General features: G+C 44.1%; 1 protein-coding gene across 4 annotated transcripts in view; it reads left to right on the forward strand.

Moving 5' to 3' along the window:
- Positions 1 to 15,069, forward strand: part of LOC119480336 (phospholipid phosphatase-related protein type 5-like) — a 138,861-nt gene extending 123,792 nt beyond the window's left edge. For 3 of the 4 annotated variants that reach the window (XM_037756503.1, XM_037756506.1, XM_037756505.1), the window contains one exon: positions 188 to 1,385. In XM_037756503.1, the coding sequence (XP_037612431.1) occupies positions 188 to 358 (171 nt within the window). In that variant the 3' untranslated portion in view covers positions 359 to 1,385. Of the gene's footprint in view, positions 1 to 187; positions 1,386 to 14,366 lie in introns of those variants that run through there. The other variant, XM_037756504.1, reaches the window with a different exon arrangement.
- The last annotated feature ends 976 nt before the right edge of the window (positions 15,070 to 16,045 follow it).

A 16,045-nucleotide genomic window follows, 5' to 3' on the forward strand; every position in this document is an offset into this window, starting at 1 on the left:
GCTCGTGCAACACCCACATCCATCACAGCTACAGTCACAACCCCCAGGATAGAGTCAACACACACATATGTGACCTACATACTCGGGTTAGTCTCTTAATCAGGAATCTCTATCAGTCCTTGAAATACAGTTACAAACGTCTCTGTCCTCTGACACTCCTCTTTCTGTGTGTGTGTGTGTGTTATAGGTGGTGTGTGTGGTCCATAACTTCAAAGGCAAGTTGCTGCTGAGCGAGGAGTCACCAGCGGAGCAGCGGCCCAACACAGCCATGCTGAACATGGGCCGGATGGAGAGTCCTCTGGAGAAGTACATCGCCTCACAGGTCAGCACAGCACGGCAGCACAACACACCTGTATGAAGTCGGATCACCTTTTAATGCCCGATTACTGTCTGTCTTTCTGTCTGTCTGTCGGTATGAAGCAAACTCATACTGCACATGAGCTTTAGACGAATATGGCTTCTAATGGTTTGAGGACGACGGTCGCTGATAGCCATACTAGTCAGTCAGTTTAAAAGTTCACAATTTTCATGCAAAAACAAACAGCTATGTTTCCTGACGCGTGTTGCACTCATTGAAAGCCATTTCTCCGGTTGGAACTCAGCCAATCGGAGCTGTTTAGACGTCGAGAGGTCGTATTCCTGTGCCAGAGCGTTCATGTGAAAATAGAGACAAGTGGGGATGAGATTGATGCGGTACTGTACATGTTTTTGCAAGTCAACTTACAGAACTACGGATTCCTATTGCATGTTCAGACAGAATGCAAAGCAGATTTTGGAGGCGGTGCGATTGCATACGAAGTCAATGGAAAGATATGATTTAATGTGCAGCACTAGTGGATTGAAACCACAGTTTCTGGTGAGTTTGAGAGGTTTCAGAGGTGGATCTGAGCACAAACACACAGACACACTCGGCAAACTACAAACACAGTCAGGGCGTCCGTTGCTAGCTAGCTTACAGAGAATGTGCAGTTGGTACGTTGGCTGTTTGAGGCAAATAAACACAAACAGTCCAGCAGTCAAATATATGCAACTGATGGAAGGCGATAAATGGCCTGAAATGTCCTTAAATTTGTATACTTACTTTTGATGGCAATCATTTAGTTAACTCCTCCTAGCAACTGGTACCACAGTTTCTGTGTCCACTATGACATAGACTGGCCAGATATATCTAACACCTAAAGCCCGGGACACACCAGGAACGTCAGGATCGCGTGGCGGCTGCGTGATTCACGTGTCGGGTGTTCACATCAGCTGCTTGTCTGCTGCGTTGTTGCTGCTGTCAGCCCTTTCTTTCTACATACAGTTTGCCTTTTAATGGCCATTTCATTTCATTAGACAGAGAAAGGTTAAGAAACGTGTGGAAATTTGTAAATAATAGTAATAATCCACAATTAAAACACGGTACTATATTCATTCATGGAGCTCTCCAAGTCACTGCATGTTCTACAACACTGTCCGGCACATGTTTCAGAATAAAAGCCTCGTGTTAACAAATGAAGGAATTCTGTCCACAGAAAGTCTTTACTTTTTTTTCATCTCCGTAACAGATTCTACAGATAGACATCGAAACTGTAGTAATGTAGCTGGTATGATGTAAATATGCAGTCGATAGATCACTTTCACTGTCTGTTGCTGTTGTGAGACACGCGGCACGTGTCAAAAATAGGCGAGACCTCTTTTCTCTAGAAAAGACGCAGTCTCACGCAGGCAGTGTGGCTGCTCTAACCTGTTAACACGGACGCCAAAATAAAAAACAACAACAAGTAACGCAGCCGCCACGCGCTCCTGACGTTCCTGGTGTGTCCGAGGCTTAACAGGAGCAGGATGTCATGCTGAATAATGAAGTGAAAAGAAACTGGCAATTCAACCTGTGAAACATCATTTTGTTAGTTTGTCCATATACAAGTGAATTTCACACGCAAATATGTTTTGTAAGAAACGTAATGCTGCCCAGACAACGTATTTTGTCATGGAGACGATAACGTAACGGCCAGGCCACATGCTACCAGACTCCACTGAAAGAAACAGTCTTTTTGCCTTGCTGATCATTGTAAAGTTCACTTCATTCAAACTCAACACAAACAAAATAAAACTCATCAAACCCGTCTCGGTTAGCCTAGCCTTTCCCCAACAATCACCGACTGTGGTTTGGTCGAGATAACTCCTTAATCCACTGAGTGATGAGAACATATGCCTTCTCTACCCGCTGTCTTCCCCCTCTGTCTCTCTCTGCCGTTGCCGGCCTCTTTGTGCTATTATTATCGCTCAAGGAGTCTGTTGCTGAGCGACGAAAGTCGGAACAATCTTTTAAATTAGGCTTTGTAGATCTAATAAGAGAGAAGACTCAGCAACTGGATTGCCAATTTCTCACATCAAATTTGTTCAGAAACAGATTTTGGTGGACTGAAATAACTGAAAATTTACAAGCATATTTTCCTTGTTTCCAAATTGGGGGGACAGGAAATGCATCGCACGCATAGATTGTGGGTGTTTTAGGAGCATGGAGGATGGAGGATACACGCATGCATCTTTTAAAACGCGACATCATCGAAGCCCACCGAAGGAATCCTCGACATTGGAACTGTGCTCCTTCAGTCGGCTTGATGACGTAGCATCCTTGAAATCCAGTCGTTCGTAGATCCTTCCCACAGTTACGCAGGACTAATAAAGCATCCGCTGACACCCAAAGACCTGACATTTGATTTGGCAGCACACCTGGAAAGGTTAAGTCAAGTTAAATGTAAAGTGACAGGTGTCGGCTCCAGTCACTCAGCAGTATATTACACATGATGCTGGTGTCAGTGTTCTCAGCACGAGGCGTCATAGGTGCTTTCACCTGCCAAGTAAAATCATACCGCTGAATATGTACTTTCATTTAGTCTTAAAAGAATCAGTTACATTAATCAATCAGTTGATTGACTTATGGCACATAATATTGCTTAACATATGCTTGTTCCATCTTAGCAAATGTGTGAATTTGCTGCTCTTCTGCATCTCAAATGGTTGTAAATGAAATTTCTTTGAGTTTTATACCTTCAAAAAACTGGACTAATGAAAAATAGTCGATGGCTGTATTCAAAACCGTATACTATACTAGTAGTAGGTACTGATTTGGCCAAAATGTAGTATGTAGTATGCGAACAAAAGCAAAATCTACAGTATGCCAAAAATACCCGGATGTCGTACTGATTTGGAAAAAATCTCCAGAATGCATCAGACCAGTCTACCTCACCTACTGTATCCCACAACGCAAAGCGCTGGACCGCTACAGGCTATGTAAGAACAACAGCAGCCAAAAATGGCTAGTTTTTTTACATTTTTGTAGCTATTTCATCACTAAATTCACTTCTACATTTTTTTTAGGCGAGAAATCAACTGTGTAAATTATTAATATCAGCAATTTTACAAAGTTAGATGGTGAATCGAACATTTGTTCCACCGTTGTCGGAGTTTAGAAGCTCCACAAAATGCCGTGACAGCTAGCTAGCGCCTGCCGGAGTCGCTGCCAACCAGCCGGGTAGTTACGCTCACAGACTGCTATGAGCTGCTAGAGCTCTCTAGAGACCGGTCTGTAGACGAGAGGCTTTGATTTCCTTGTTGAAGGATAGTTTGTTTAAATATCACAACACAGATGTCCATTATAAATTAACAGGAACCTGAGTTTATCTGCCTTTATGGAGTTGAAAAGTTCCACAATCACCCGCCAGCATAGCTCACTGGAGAGACGGCTTCAGAGCAGCAGAGTGGAGAGGGAAGAGGAGAGAGAAGAGGAGAGGGAAGAGGAGAGAGAAGAGGAGAGGGAAGAGGAAGAGGAGAGGGAAGAGGAGAGGGAAGAGGAGAGAGAAGAGGAGAGGGAAGAGGAGAGAGAAGAGGAGAGGGAAGAGGAAGAGGAGAGGAGAGAGAAGAGGAGAGGGAAGAGGAGAGGGAAGAGGAGAGAGAAGAGGAGAGGGAAGAGGAAGAGGAGAGGAGAGAGAAGAGGAGAGGGAAGAGGAGAGAGAAGAGGAGAGAGAAGAGGAGAGGGAAGAGGAGAGAGAAGAGGAAGAGGAGAGGAGAGGGAAGAGGAGAGAGAAGAGGAGAGGGAAGAGGAGAGGTAAGAGGAGAGAGGAGTGGAGAGAGATGAGGAGAGAGAAGAGGAGAGGGAAAAGGAGAGAGAAGAGGTGAGAGAAGAGAAGAGAGGGAATAGGAGAGGGAAGAGGAAAGAGAAGAGGAGAGGGAAGAGGAAAGAGAAGAGGAGAGGCGAGGGAAGAGGAGAGAGAAGAGGAGAGAGAAGAGAGGGAAGAGGAGAGAGAAGAGGAGAGAGAAGAGGAGAGGGAAGAGGAGAGAGAAGAGGAGAGGGAAGAGGAGAGAGAAGAGGAGAGAGAAGAGGAAGAGGGAAGAGGAGAGGGAATAAGAGAGAGAAGAGGAGAGAGGAGTGGAGAGAGAAGAGGAAGAGGGAAGAGGAGAGGGAAAAGGAGAGAGAAGAGGTGAGAGAAGAGGAGAGGGAAGAGGAAAGAGAAGAGGAGAGGCGAGGGAAGAGGAGAGAAGATGAGAGGGAAGAGGAGAGAGAAGAGGAGAGGGAAGAGGAAAGAGAAGAGGAGAGGCGAGGGAAGAGGAGAGAAGATGAGAGGGAAGAGGAGAGAGAAGAGGAGAGGGAAGAGGAAAGAGAAGAGGAGAGAGAAGAGGAGAGGGAAGAGGAGAGAGAAGAGGAGAGAGAAGAGGAGAGGGAAGAGGAGAGGGAAGAGTAGAGGGAAGAGGAGAGAGAAGAGGAGAGGTAAAGAGCCTCCTCTGACAGGTCAGAGAGATTCCTGCTGAGACAACATGACCCTTTTTATCATGTCTCTAATATCTGGAGGGAGATCAGTCCTCTGTTTAGTTGCTGTAACTGAAAAAGCAGTTTGGATTAAGAGTGTGGATCAATGTTTTATATTTCCCGTCTCCCCTCGTTGATGATCCTGTTGTCTCACTTCATTATGAGCTGTTAGAATAAATAGTTTAAACCTGCAGTCTCTTATAAAGTAAACTAACAGAACAAATACATTGCTTTAACCGTCACATACTGCATACTACTGAGGAACGCAGTATGTACTGTATACTGTATACTGCATACTGCGTTCCTCAGTAGTATGTAGTAGGCGGTTTCGAATACAGCCGATGACTCAACTGAAACGGTCTTCACAAGTGAGTGGCAATGACTAACCAATAGGATGATTCTTTTAAAGGGGCTGTATGTAGGAATCAGAAATTGCTTGTTAACAGTGACACCTGTTAAGTCAGCAGTCAGCGTCCTGTTGCTCGCGCTCCCACTACGTAGACGCCAGCGAGCATCGGTCAAAACAGTGAGGCGACACACACCAGAGTGAACGTGCTTGACAGGCATCATGTTGAATAACTTAAAGAAGATCAGCCAGCTAAAACCACAATATCACTATACAGTATATTTCACATGCTTGGCAGTAATGTTAACTTAGCTGTCCTGTAGGAGTTTTGCCAGCTCGGGGTCCGTTTTGATACCCACAACCGAACAAAAGTCCCTCCATGAATCGAAGGCCCGGCTGATGTTCATCCTAGTTCCCACCCCCTAACCCCCCCCCTCCCCCGACGGCGGTCACATTCATGTTTTGCCAGACGGGCTTCACTAGATATAACTTTGTTTTTTTTTGTGCTTCCGTAGAGTTTGTGTTGGAGTCTGAGTCATGGTGGGAGCTGGTCGTTTGTTGGCGTTAGCGGACTCCATTTCTAACCGAACGTTAGCTACGGTTGCACGCTGTTAGCCCTTTAAGAGCAACGAGCACGCATGACGTCACAACTGTTAGATTTTCCCAGAAAAAACGTCCCACATCGTTCACATTAAAAGTAGTCTAAAGGCTCATAAGAAATGTGTAAAAACGTACGTACAGTCCCTTTAAAAAGCCATTGCTGCAGTATGTGGAGGAAATACCCATATTAGTCTGACTCTATCATGTGTGGATAATCTCATACTGTATATAACAATGCTCATCTTTACAGTTCTTGTTCTTTTGGGACATAAAACTAACCATTAGCCCTAATAAAGGGTACAGGTAGCAGTGTCTAACCTACACACACATACTGCTGTAGGAGACGGACGATGAAGATGAAGAGTCCTTCTACATTAAGGAGCGTCTCCTGGCCTTCCTGAGCTGGCTGCGGGGTCTCGACTGGATCCAGCGCCTCAGAAACAAAAGGCAACACACTGAAGTGGTTTCAAACCTGAGCTCTGCCACATCTCTGGACACATCTCTGCTCTTCCTTTCCTTTTTATTCCACATTTGAGTTACACGGATACCACCGGCTGATATTGTTCTCATCTGGTCCAGCCTCTATTCTGTTAGGTCTGCCAGATACTATAGTGAGGTAACTAGGGGATACAGTCAGAAGTTAGCAAACCCTTTATAAAGTTTGTGCACTGCTCTGCACACTGCCAAGTCTGATGAAATCGAGTTTAGCAAGACCAGCGGTTCCCAAACTTTTCATGTCGTGCCCCCTTTGGAATCACTAAGCTAGACCAACAAATCCCTGTTGCTTAATGACAAAATATGTAATTTTTCATTCCCATTCATCTGTCTCGATGTCTGCGTGATGTCTGTGACAGGGACCTTTGATAAGGAGAATCTGTTTTAAATACAGTGAAACTGGGACCAATCACAAGGCTGGTTATGTTTGGGGGGCTCGCATACTCAAAAGTGCAGGATAGAACAAGAAAGATTTTCCTGGACTGCATCCCTCAGAGACATCTGCTGTCATTAGAGGGACTTATGGTGATTTGTCTTGGAGTGTTAGAACAGTGTGAGGCCACAGACATGCAGGATTAAGTTCCACATGGCAGAAGATGATACACACATAGAAGAAGTGTTCACTGAAAAGCTTTATTCTTCAAGAAATAATACCAGGATTACACACATTTTTACAACTTTCCCAAAAGCTGACTGAAACCCAGATCATCATCCCGCTGTGAGTGTTTAAAACTGACAACAGCGGACATGAATTAGTGAACAACGACATCAACAATAAGAACGCTGGTAGGTTTAGTATTGAATATGTCTGTCTCTAAGGTGTGTTTATTGTTGTTATATTTTTGTGAGATTCACTTTCAGCACATGAGGAAACGGAGTAAGACACCAGAACCTTGATCTGGCTTGTTAACTCGTGTTGGTTAATGCCAAACTGAAGCAGGACTCATGAGCGCTGGGTGCTTTGTGTGTTTTGGCGACCCATTCTCACTCCCAACGCGTCAAATACAGATAGATAAAACAAATAGAGCCAGAGCAACACGACCTCCTCTCGACGCCAAACCGGTAGAGCCAGGGCAACACGATCTCCTCTCCACGCCAACCAGATAGAGCCTTAGCAACACAACCTCTTCTCCACACCATATAGGTAGAACCAGAGCAACACGACCTCCTCTCCACGCCAGATCGATAGAACCTTAGCAACACAACCTCTTCTCCACGCCATATGGGTAGAACCAGAGCAACACAACCTCCTCTCCACGCCAGATTGATAGAGCCAGGGCAACACGACCTCCTCTCCACACCAACCAGATAGACCCATAGCAAAACAACCTCCTCTCTACGCCATATAGGTAGATCCAGAGCAACACAACCTCCTCTCCACGCCAGATCGATAGAGCTAGAGCAACACGATATCCTCTCCACGCCAACCAGATAGAGCCTTAGCAACACAACCTCTTCTCCACGACATATAGGTAGAACCAGAGCAACACAACCTCCTCTCCACGCCAGATTGATAGAGCCAGGGCAACACAACCTCCTCTCCACGCCAACCTGATAGAGCCATAGCAAAACAACCTCCTCTCTACGCCATATAGGTAGATCCAAAGCAACACAACCTCCTCTCCACGCCAGATCGATAGAGCCAGAGCAACACGATCTCCTCTCCACGCCAACCAGATATAGCCTTAGCAACACAACCTCTTCTCCAAGACATATAGGTAGAACCAGAGCAACACGACCTATTCTCCACGCCAGATCGATAGAGCCAGGGCAACACAATCTCCTCTCCACGCCAACCAGATAGAGCCATAGCAAAACAACCTCCTCTCTACGCCATATAGGTAGATCCAGAGCAACACAACCTCCTCTCCACGCCAGATCGATAGAGCCAGAGCAACACGACCTCCTCTCCATCATGAACCTAGAGAGAAGACCATATTTTTGTTTTTCATTCACAGTTGCTTAGTAATAATACAGAGCAACTGACGTAGTATAAAGAATGAGAAAATCTGTGTTTGTTGGGTCAAACTACGTCCACTTCTTATATACAGTCTATGTTCTTAACAGTTTTTGAACCTGTACAGGAGGTTAAGCTGTTGTTGTTCCAGTACCACGAGTCAGAGCTATTACTTTAGTGAGTACAGTGTTTTTTGTGACTGATAGAAATGGTGGACAAAACTACAAAAATGAGAGCCAATTTGGAATTTCCTTTGAACATATCAATGTATATTGGTCCAACCATGGTCGTTTGACTACCCATCTGTTGGGCTAGTAACCATCTTGGTCCACAGTGACCAAACCAGTTTGTGTCCGATGAAACCAAAGAGAGGCTGAGGCTGATTCAGCCTAACTTAACACTGTGTCCAGAGGATTTGGCGTGTGTGGTTGAAGTGCTTTTCCTCCTTTCTCTTTGCATCCGAGTGAAATCTCTGTTTTCACATCTTCCGAATGCACAAAGCCAGATGTAACAGCGTGTTTCTATTTACTCTAGCCTGCTGTGTTGTCTTTTCGCTTCCTCTAACAAGATACATATTTAGCAGCTAAATGTAGAAAATACACGGCTCCAATCTGATGATTCAATTCACAGCTTTCCTGCTGAGAGAGCCTCCGCTCGGTTGCCTGCAAAGAACAGAAAAATCTCACACTCTCACCTCGGCACTACGACGGGCTCGCTGGAAAATTGCCCCACTCTAAAAATAGCTCAGCATAAAGATGCCTGAAAGCTAAACAAGCCACAGTGAACAAAATGTCAGAGCAGGAAGGAACCTTTGAGCAGAAAGAAATGAATCCCACGCTTTTATTTTGTTATTTTTTTTTTTCTTTGCTGGAGTGGAACGCTGAAACTCAGCTGGAAGACATATATCACTGCCTAAGTATGATTTCCCTGAAAGATAAATGAATGAAACAAGCTAATGACTTCATCAGATTTTGGCACCAACTCTTCTTTGTATAGAAAATTGAACGGATTAAAACACCCAGGAGGATATCGCACTCTCTCATTTGGAGGGTGAATTATTGCGTTTTACTAGAAATACAACAGGAGATCATGTGAGATATTTCCTCCAATATAAATGCTAATATATCTCCTTAGTCAAAGGAAAACTCTAAATCATTGGCTTGAACTTGCAACCTCAACATACTGCTGGATGCGATTATTTTAACACCGTCAACAAGTAAAGTGAGTAAAACAAAATCCAGGGAGAGGAGAGGTCAGTTATTTGATGCTGTGTGACCCCCTCATGTACATCTCCAACATGGTTCAGGTGTACAAATGAATTATAGAAATACGGCATTACTGAGGTGAGAAAGGGACTGATGGTATATGCCACATGTCAAGCGCTGATTCTGAGTGGTATGTCACTGTCGGTTATTTGTGTGCTGCTACTGTTCGACTGTCTTATGGCACTTATAAATGGTATGTCACTCATGTTGCCCACGGTCATATTGGTGGTGTGGCCACTCTTGTTTTAGTGTCATATGCTGACTCTTAGTGGTACGCCACTTTGAGTAGTGGTATTTTACTGCTGCTTTTATTGACTGATTTGTTGGTGACAAAACATTTCAGATTTCAAATAAGATACGAGAGAAGTAGACAATGCCGTTGAAGACAACATTGATGATGGTAACCCTGCTGCTGTTGTGTGTTGCACACACCTATTTCCAACAGTACACCAGTGACATACCATTATGATGTAGCATATGCCAGTCGACACACAGCAACTAATCAAAGGGGAGAATCACTAAGTATCAGCGTATGACACTAAAACAAGATGGGCATACTATTGGTATATACCAGTGGGAAGGGGTATCTGTCAGTGAGTGACATACCATTTACAAGAGCCATATGTAGAGAATGGTAGCAGCATACCAATGGTCTAAAGTGATGTACCACTCTGGCATATTCATTTAATTGGCATATGCCAATAAAACCAGAGTGCACTATAATCAGCCACTACTCCATCTCTGCATCACTCCAAAAATAAACACACTGCGTAAAGATAGGAATAAAACCAGTGAGCCAGTGAGTGAGATGCTCTGCGCACACATCCACTGGATGTCGGCTGCAATGGCGAGGCTTTCTTGATTTTAAGGGGTGTATATGTATCTTTTTTTAAATATACAGTTGGCCTATATCTCAGCATTTCATTCATTCCTGTGAAGAAAAGTAATTTTTTTTTTTTTTTAAAGTTTGGATTATAATTTAAGATATAAACAGGATGAGGGCATGGTGAAGACCTGAACACAAGATGTATTCACAGTCTTCCCTCTCTGCTAAACAGCCTTGTCCTGCTTTAGAAAAGTACGCCGTTAATTCAACCAACGAGCTGATAGAAAAATGTCAAAGTGTCAGAGAGAACAAAAAAACAAGCCTACTAAGTATGAATAATTGTTAGAGATACATTTTACAAAATACACAATACAAAGAATTGTATTAAAAGTTCCTAAAAATAACAGGAAAAATCATCTCTGATGTAATATTCAAATATTCAAAATGAATCCAAATAGCTCGTCCTACACAAACTTCCTATTGCGTTCACTATTTGGGTTAAATGCACAGTTTGTCAATTGTTCTTTACTGTTATTGTTATGCATTGAATATGAGGTAGCCATAAAATGTGCCACTTAGTCTCCGGGGTCAGTTCACTCAGTGATAGAAAAGGGGAACCACTGCTGTACTGGGCCTTTAGAGTTCTCCACGCAATACATATCAATGTAAATATGCCGAATTAGCACAATAGCTAAATTTTATCTGTAGTCCTGAGGCAGACACTCAGAAAAACATAAAACTAATTTTACAATTGCAGGACACCACACAGGACAATCCACAAGACAGTCCACAGAACAGCTCACAAACAGTTTCACATACGACACATTTGTGACATTACAAATAACTAGGGATGCACCGATACCGATACCAGTATCGGGTCTGATACTGTGCTCATGTACTCGTACTCGCAAAACGGCTCCGATACAACGGCACCGATATCACTTTACAGCGCAACATTAACCTCTCGTCACCATCTTTCGGGTCCTCACGCTCCATCTCCCCGACGGTGCGGGCGAGACGGGCCGGTCTTGCGCCCGACCCCGCTGGGCCGGTATTCCACGTCAGCCGGGCCTCACTTTCATTGTGCCACAGGGTTTGCTTGCACCCTCTGACTCGCACGTGCGTTAGACTCCTTGGTCCGTGTTTCAAGACGTGACGCGACGCGGTTAGGGCGCACTGAGGGCAGTCCGCCCCCCATTCAACAGTCGCACCGGGAGCAGGGAGCCCCGTCACGGTGCGGCGAGGTCCGGGCGGGGAGCGCTGTAAAGCTGCGGCCGTGAGCCACCTTTGCCCTGAGCCTTTCCAAGCCGACGTAGAGCCGGTTGCGGCGCACCGTCTCGTATGGGGGACTCCCCAGTCTGCCGTGTGTCGCTCACACCCTCCAGCTGGCTGTTAACAAAGTTTTTTTGGCACAGAGAAGTACTCGTATCGGTACTCGGTATCGACGAGTACCCAAATGTAAGTACTTGTACTCCTACTCGGTCTGAAGAAAAGTGTTATTGGTGCATCCCTACAAATAACTGACCCACATACAATATCTGTACAGCTTGGCAGAATATGTATTATACTGTATAACAAAATAAAATAAACCACAGGACAAACAACTATACTCTACCAGATGAGAAAATATTGTAGGTCAGTGCCTTCCAGATATGACAGATCTGTCTCTGTGGTCTGTGGTCTGCTGTATGGTTAGAGAGAGATCAGTAGTGAAGAGAATCATTAACTGTTGGTGGGAGAGGGAATGTGAATCATCCACCTCCAACCATAAACAGAGGTTTGTTTGGACACCAGCATTGTCAATTCTTTCTGAAGAGGACCGTCTCAACAAGACATCCTCTCCTCTGCTTAGCAGCGCAGCTACTTGAGGAGGCAGCAGGAGAGCATCTTTACCCCTCCCTCCCTCCTCCTCCTCTTCTCCCCACAGCCAAACACACTCTGAGGTTGGATTAGAAAATCAAAGGCTCTAGTCTCCATGAACAACAGTCCCCTGCTGCTGCTGCTGCTGCTGCTTCTGCTTCTTACTGGCATTGTTTTGCCAGTTTTGCATGCTGTGATGGTTACTAATCAGGCCTGGGTCTATTTCTGGGTGAAATGCTTTGATATATGTTTAAGACCTCATGAGAGTGAGTGGAGTGCTGTGATGGTTTGTTTTGGAGTTCTTGGTTCAAAGGAAAATTCTGGTATATTTCAACCTGGTATATTTACGTTTAAATATATCTTCTGATGCACATACTTGGACACACCATCGGTGTGGTATCATGGAGTCACTGGGTGTTTCGGGTCTGGCGACAGACACCCTCGTCCAGGCGACCTGACTGAGGTTGATCAGGCCAAGTGGCCTTCTACTGACCCCACCGGTCACTAGATGCTTCCTCTACTGCCTCCACTTGGTTGTTGATGGCTTTTCTCTTCTTGGTCCTGTAATGCCCAGGGTTCCTTAGTATGGGTGGGAAAAAAATCAAATCAAATTTTTTTTTTTACAATTTTGAAATTAATTTTTCAACGCCAGAATCGATATATTTGTTTCATTTGAGTCTATGTGGAGGTAGAAGGAAGTTACCGTTTTTATTGTCGTAGTCAGAGTAACGTGACGTCATATCCGTTTCCATATCCGTCAACCAAAACAAACCGCAGCGAGCCGAAATGAGAAAGTATAAAACGTTGGAGGGTCCGTGTGGATACGACCTGCACCCTCACATGTTAAATCCAGCGTGGTAAACACTACACATCCAGTAAAGGATGGAAACACTTTGGGTTTCACACATTGACAGGAAAAGCAGAGCTAGACATCACGGCTAAAGCTGCATGCTAACTCTGTCACGGACAGGAAACGTTATCGTATCATGGTAAAATTGCGGTTGAGCCGACCGACGCTACGACTGTAGAGCACCCATATACTGAAATTTATGTTAAATGCATTCAAACAGCCCCGATGGAGCTGACCATGGATGGATAAAGAGAACGGAGCTGACGGGAGAGCTAGAGACCACCTTGGAGAAGTTAGCGGAAGTAGACACGTGGGACTACATCTGGTTTTCAAAATAAGGTGTTAACAAAGGGAACTGTTTATACAAAACACATTTATGGAAATAAGATTGATTGGATTATATTCACCAGAAGTATAAAACATTACATGTCCCTTATAAATGAAAAAGAAAATACCACTAATCTGTGAGGGAAATGTCTTTATTCTTTGATTTTTTTGGGTTGCTGGATAATAAATAATTCCTGACAATGACTGATATATTTGACTTCAGGACAAACATTTTTACTGGATTCATTTAGAGATTTTCCAAAGTAAAAGTCCCTAGAAGTGTATGATTCAACTTTTTCCCCATGGTCTAGTGGTAAAAAAGTTAACAAAAATCACAATAAATCGTAATATTGAATCACAATACTTAAAAATCGCTATACATATTGAATCGGCACCTAAGTGTCGTGATAGTATCGAATCAGGAGATAGGTGAACCGCCCCGGCTCCGTTCTTTAGGCCTTGCTGAGGGAATGACTTGCAAACCGCTGACTTCCCACCTCCACTGGCATACACTTGGTCCTCCACCCGCTCCTGGTATAGAGTAGAACACAGGCTATGTAGAATATGTCGTTCTGCTCTGAGACAGACCCGAAGTAAACAGAAAGTAGCTGCCTGGAACGGCCGCAAGGGCTAACAGTAGAGCATCTACATCTGGGTCAACTTGTTCAAGTCGCTTCCCCTAATCTCTACAATGGAGGTGCAGAGTTCAAAGTTAGCACGACCCGGAGAGTCACAATGGAGACCTTTAAGGGAAATACAGCAGGTGGAGATATACCAGATCTTTCTTTTAAACCCTCCAAGATTCAAACCCTCTTTCTTTCTGGTTTTCTGTTAAGAATGTTATTTGGAGCCTTCCCTCATAGACATATTTGTGTCCGGACTCTATAGGTCACATGACTCTAGGAGACATCATGAGACAGGCTGATGATGGGAGCAGCTCTAAATTACTTTTGAGGGATTCGTCCAAATACAAGTGTCCTGATAGACCAACCTCAACACCTTGTTTCCATTGTCCTGATTTAATTTTTTATCTTTCCCTCCCTCCCTGCAGAATCACATCGCCTTCGCTGAGGTCACATGACGTGGAGTCGGCCGTCTGGCAGACCCATTGGACGTCCACGCTCTTCACAGTCCAATCCAACTAACCGGAGCGCAGCGCTAAACCCATTCTGTGTGTGTGTGTCTGGTCTGCGGTACGTTGTTCTATGTTGTCTTTATCAGGCCCCTGTTGTCATTTGCAGCTTCTTGTATTCAAGAAAAAAAAAAGAAATCTAGGAAGAAGAGTCGGTAACCCAGCGGGACAGGTTGCTTCTGCTTTCTCCATCTATGCACTTATTCTGAATTCTTGTTTGACTTTTCGAAATGAAGCTTGTTGTGAGGCGAAACCCCAGAGTGGACTGGTTGAACACTGTGGGACTCTAGAAGAACAAGTGAAGAACTGGATCTCTGCCAAGGTCAAATATCTTCTCGTGGTTGGATTATGTTGATTATGTCAAACTGGTTCCAATAAGACGTCTGTAAGTCGTCGAGTGAGAGTCCAAACACAACAAGAAAGGGATTTTTCATCTTTCTCTATGTTACCTTCATAACATCCAAAGGACCGCTGTGAAGAACCAGCCCAGCAGACAGCAGGTCGCGTTATAGTCACGAAATTTAATGTATTGATTCGTGTACATCGACACGAATTTCAATTTTTTTTTCATGATGGTTCAGCACGAAATCAATTTGTGTCGTCAATCCACGTAATTGTGAACCAGGAAGTATAAAGAGCAGCGAACGCTGCGTAGGGAGGAAGTCGAGGTGGATATGTGGATCAAAAAACACAGGACTTTCGCCCAGGAGACCGGTGTTAGTCTCCCGTGTGAAACCAGAAGGCAAAGTTGATTTATTTGTCACATATCTTCCGTACAGTAGTTAGAGCATTTCCAGAGTTTTTTAAACCCAAACCACCATCTTTTCCTAAACCTAACTAAGTAGTCTTATTTTGTAAAGACTGGAGTAGAAATTGACACAAGTATCACGTGTTGCTGGACATTCGTAGGAAAAATGCACTAAAAATACGTTGAAAGTCGTGCTGAGCGTCACGAAAAAAAAGGGTAAATTTGTGTCTCTGAACACGAATCAAATAAATTAAATTTTTTTTGATTATTTCACGAATTGCTGTGAGACTGTGTTGGAATATCAGAATATGACATTGACTGCATGAGCCCATATTTATCAAACTAATTAATGTGAACTGTGTCAGTATTTATGTCAGCAAAATGTTGCGTTGAATCTCACTTTAACTTGTGAAGGCAAAGTAGATGTGAGCAGATGTTCCGAGACTCTCTCGCTCTCACGCCACACCTCCACTTTGTCACGCAGAGAAAAACGAAAACTTTAATAAGCATGCGATATCTCGCATATTAATGTTTAGAATAAACAGTTGACAAATCTGAAACTTGCGTGGAAATAATACGACAGCAGGATAAACAATATGATCCATACGGTCAGGGATATTTAAACCTGCAACGAGCTCAGCTGCTGCCCGTCCTGAGGGAGTTCTACACAGAGAGAGAAGATTTAAATGATACACAGTTTTTCATGGAGCTCTGTGAACCGTTTTCAACGTGTCCGTCTCCAACACGCCTGTTGATGTGCACACAAAACTGGTTATTGATGCTGGTTGCACACAATGCAACTAACGGATCTGCCGTGCGACAGTGACATCATCACTCCAGTTAAGCCTCG

This window comes from Sebastes umbrosus, chromosome 21 (assembly GCF_015220745.1).
Source record: "Sebastes umbrosus isolate fSebUmb1 chromosome 21, fSebUmb1.pri, whole genome shotgun sequence".
Lineage (NCBI taxonomy): Eukaryota > Metazoa > Chordata > Actinopteri > Perciformes > Sebastidae > Sebastes > Sebastes umbrosus.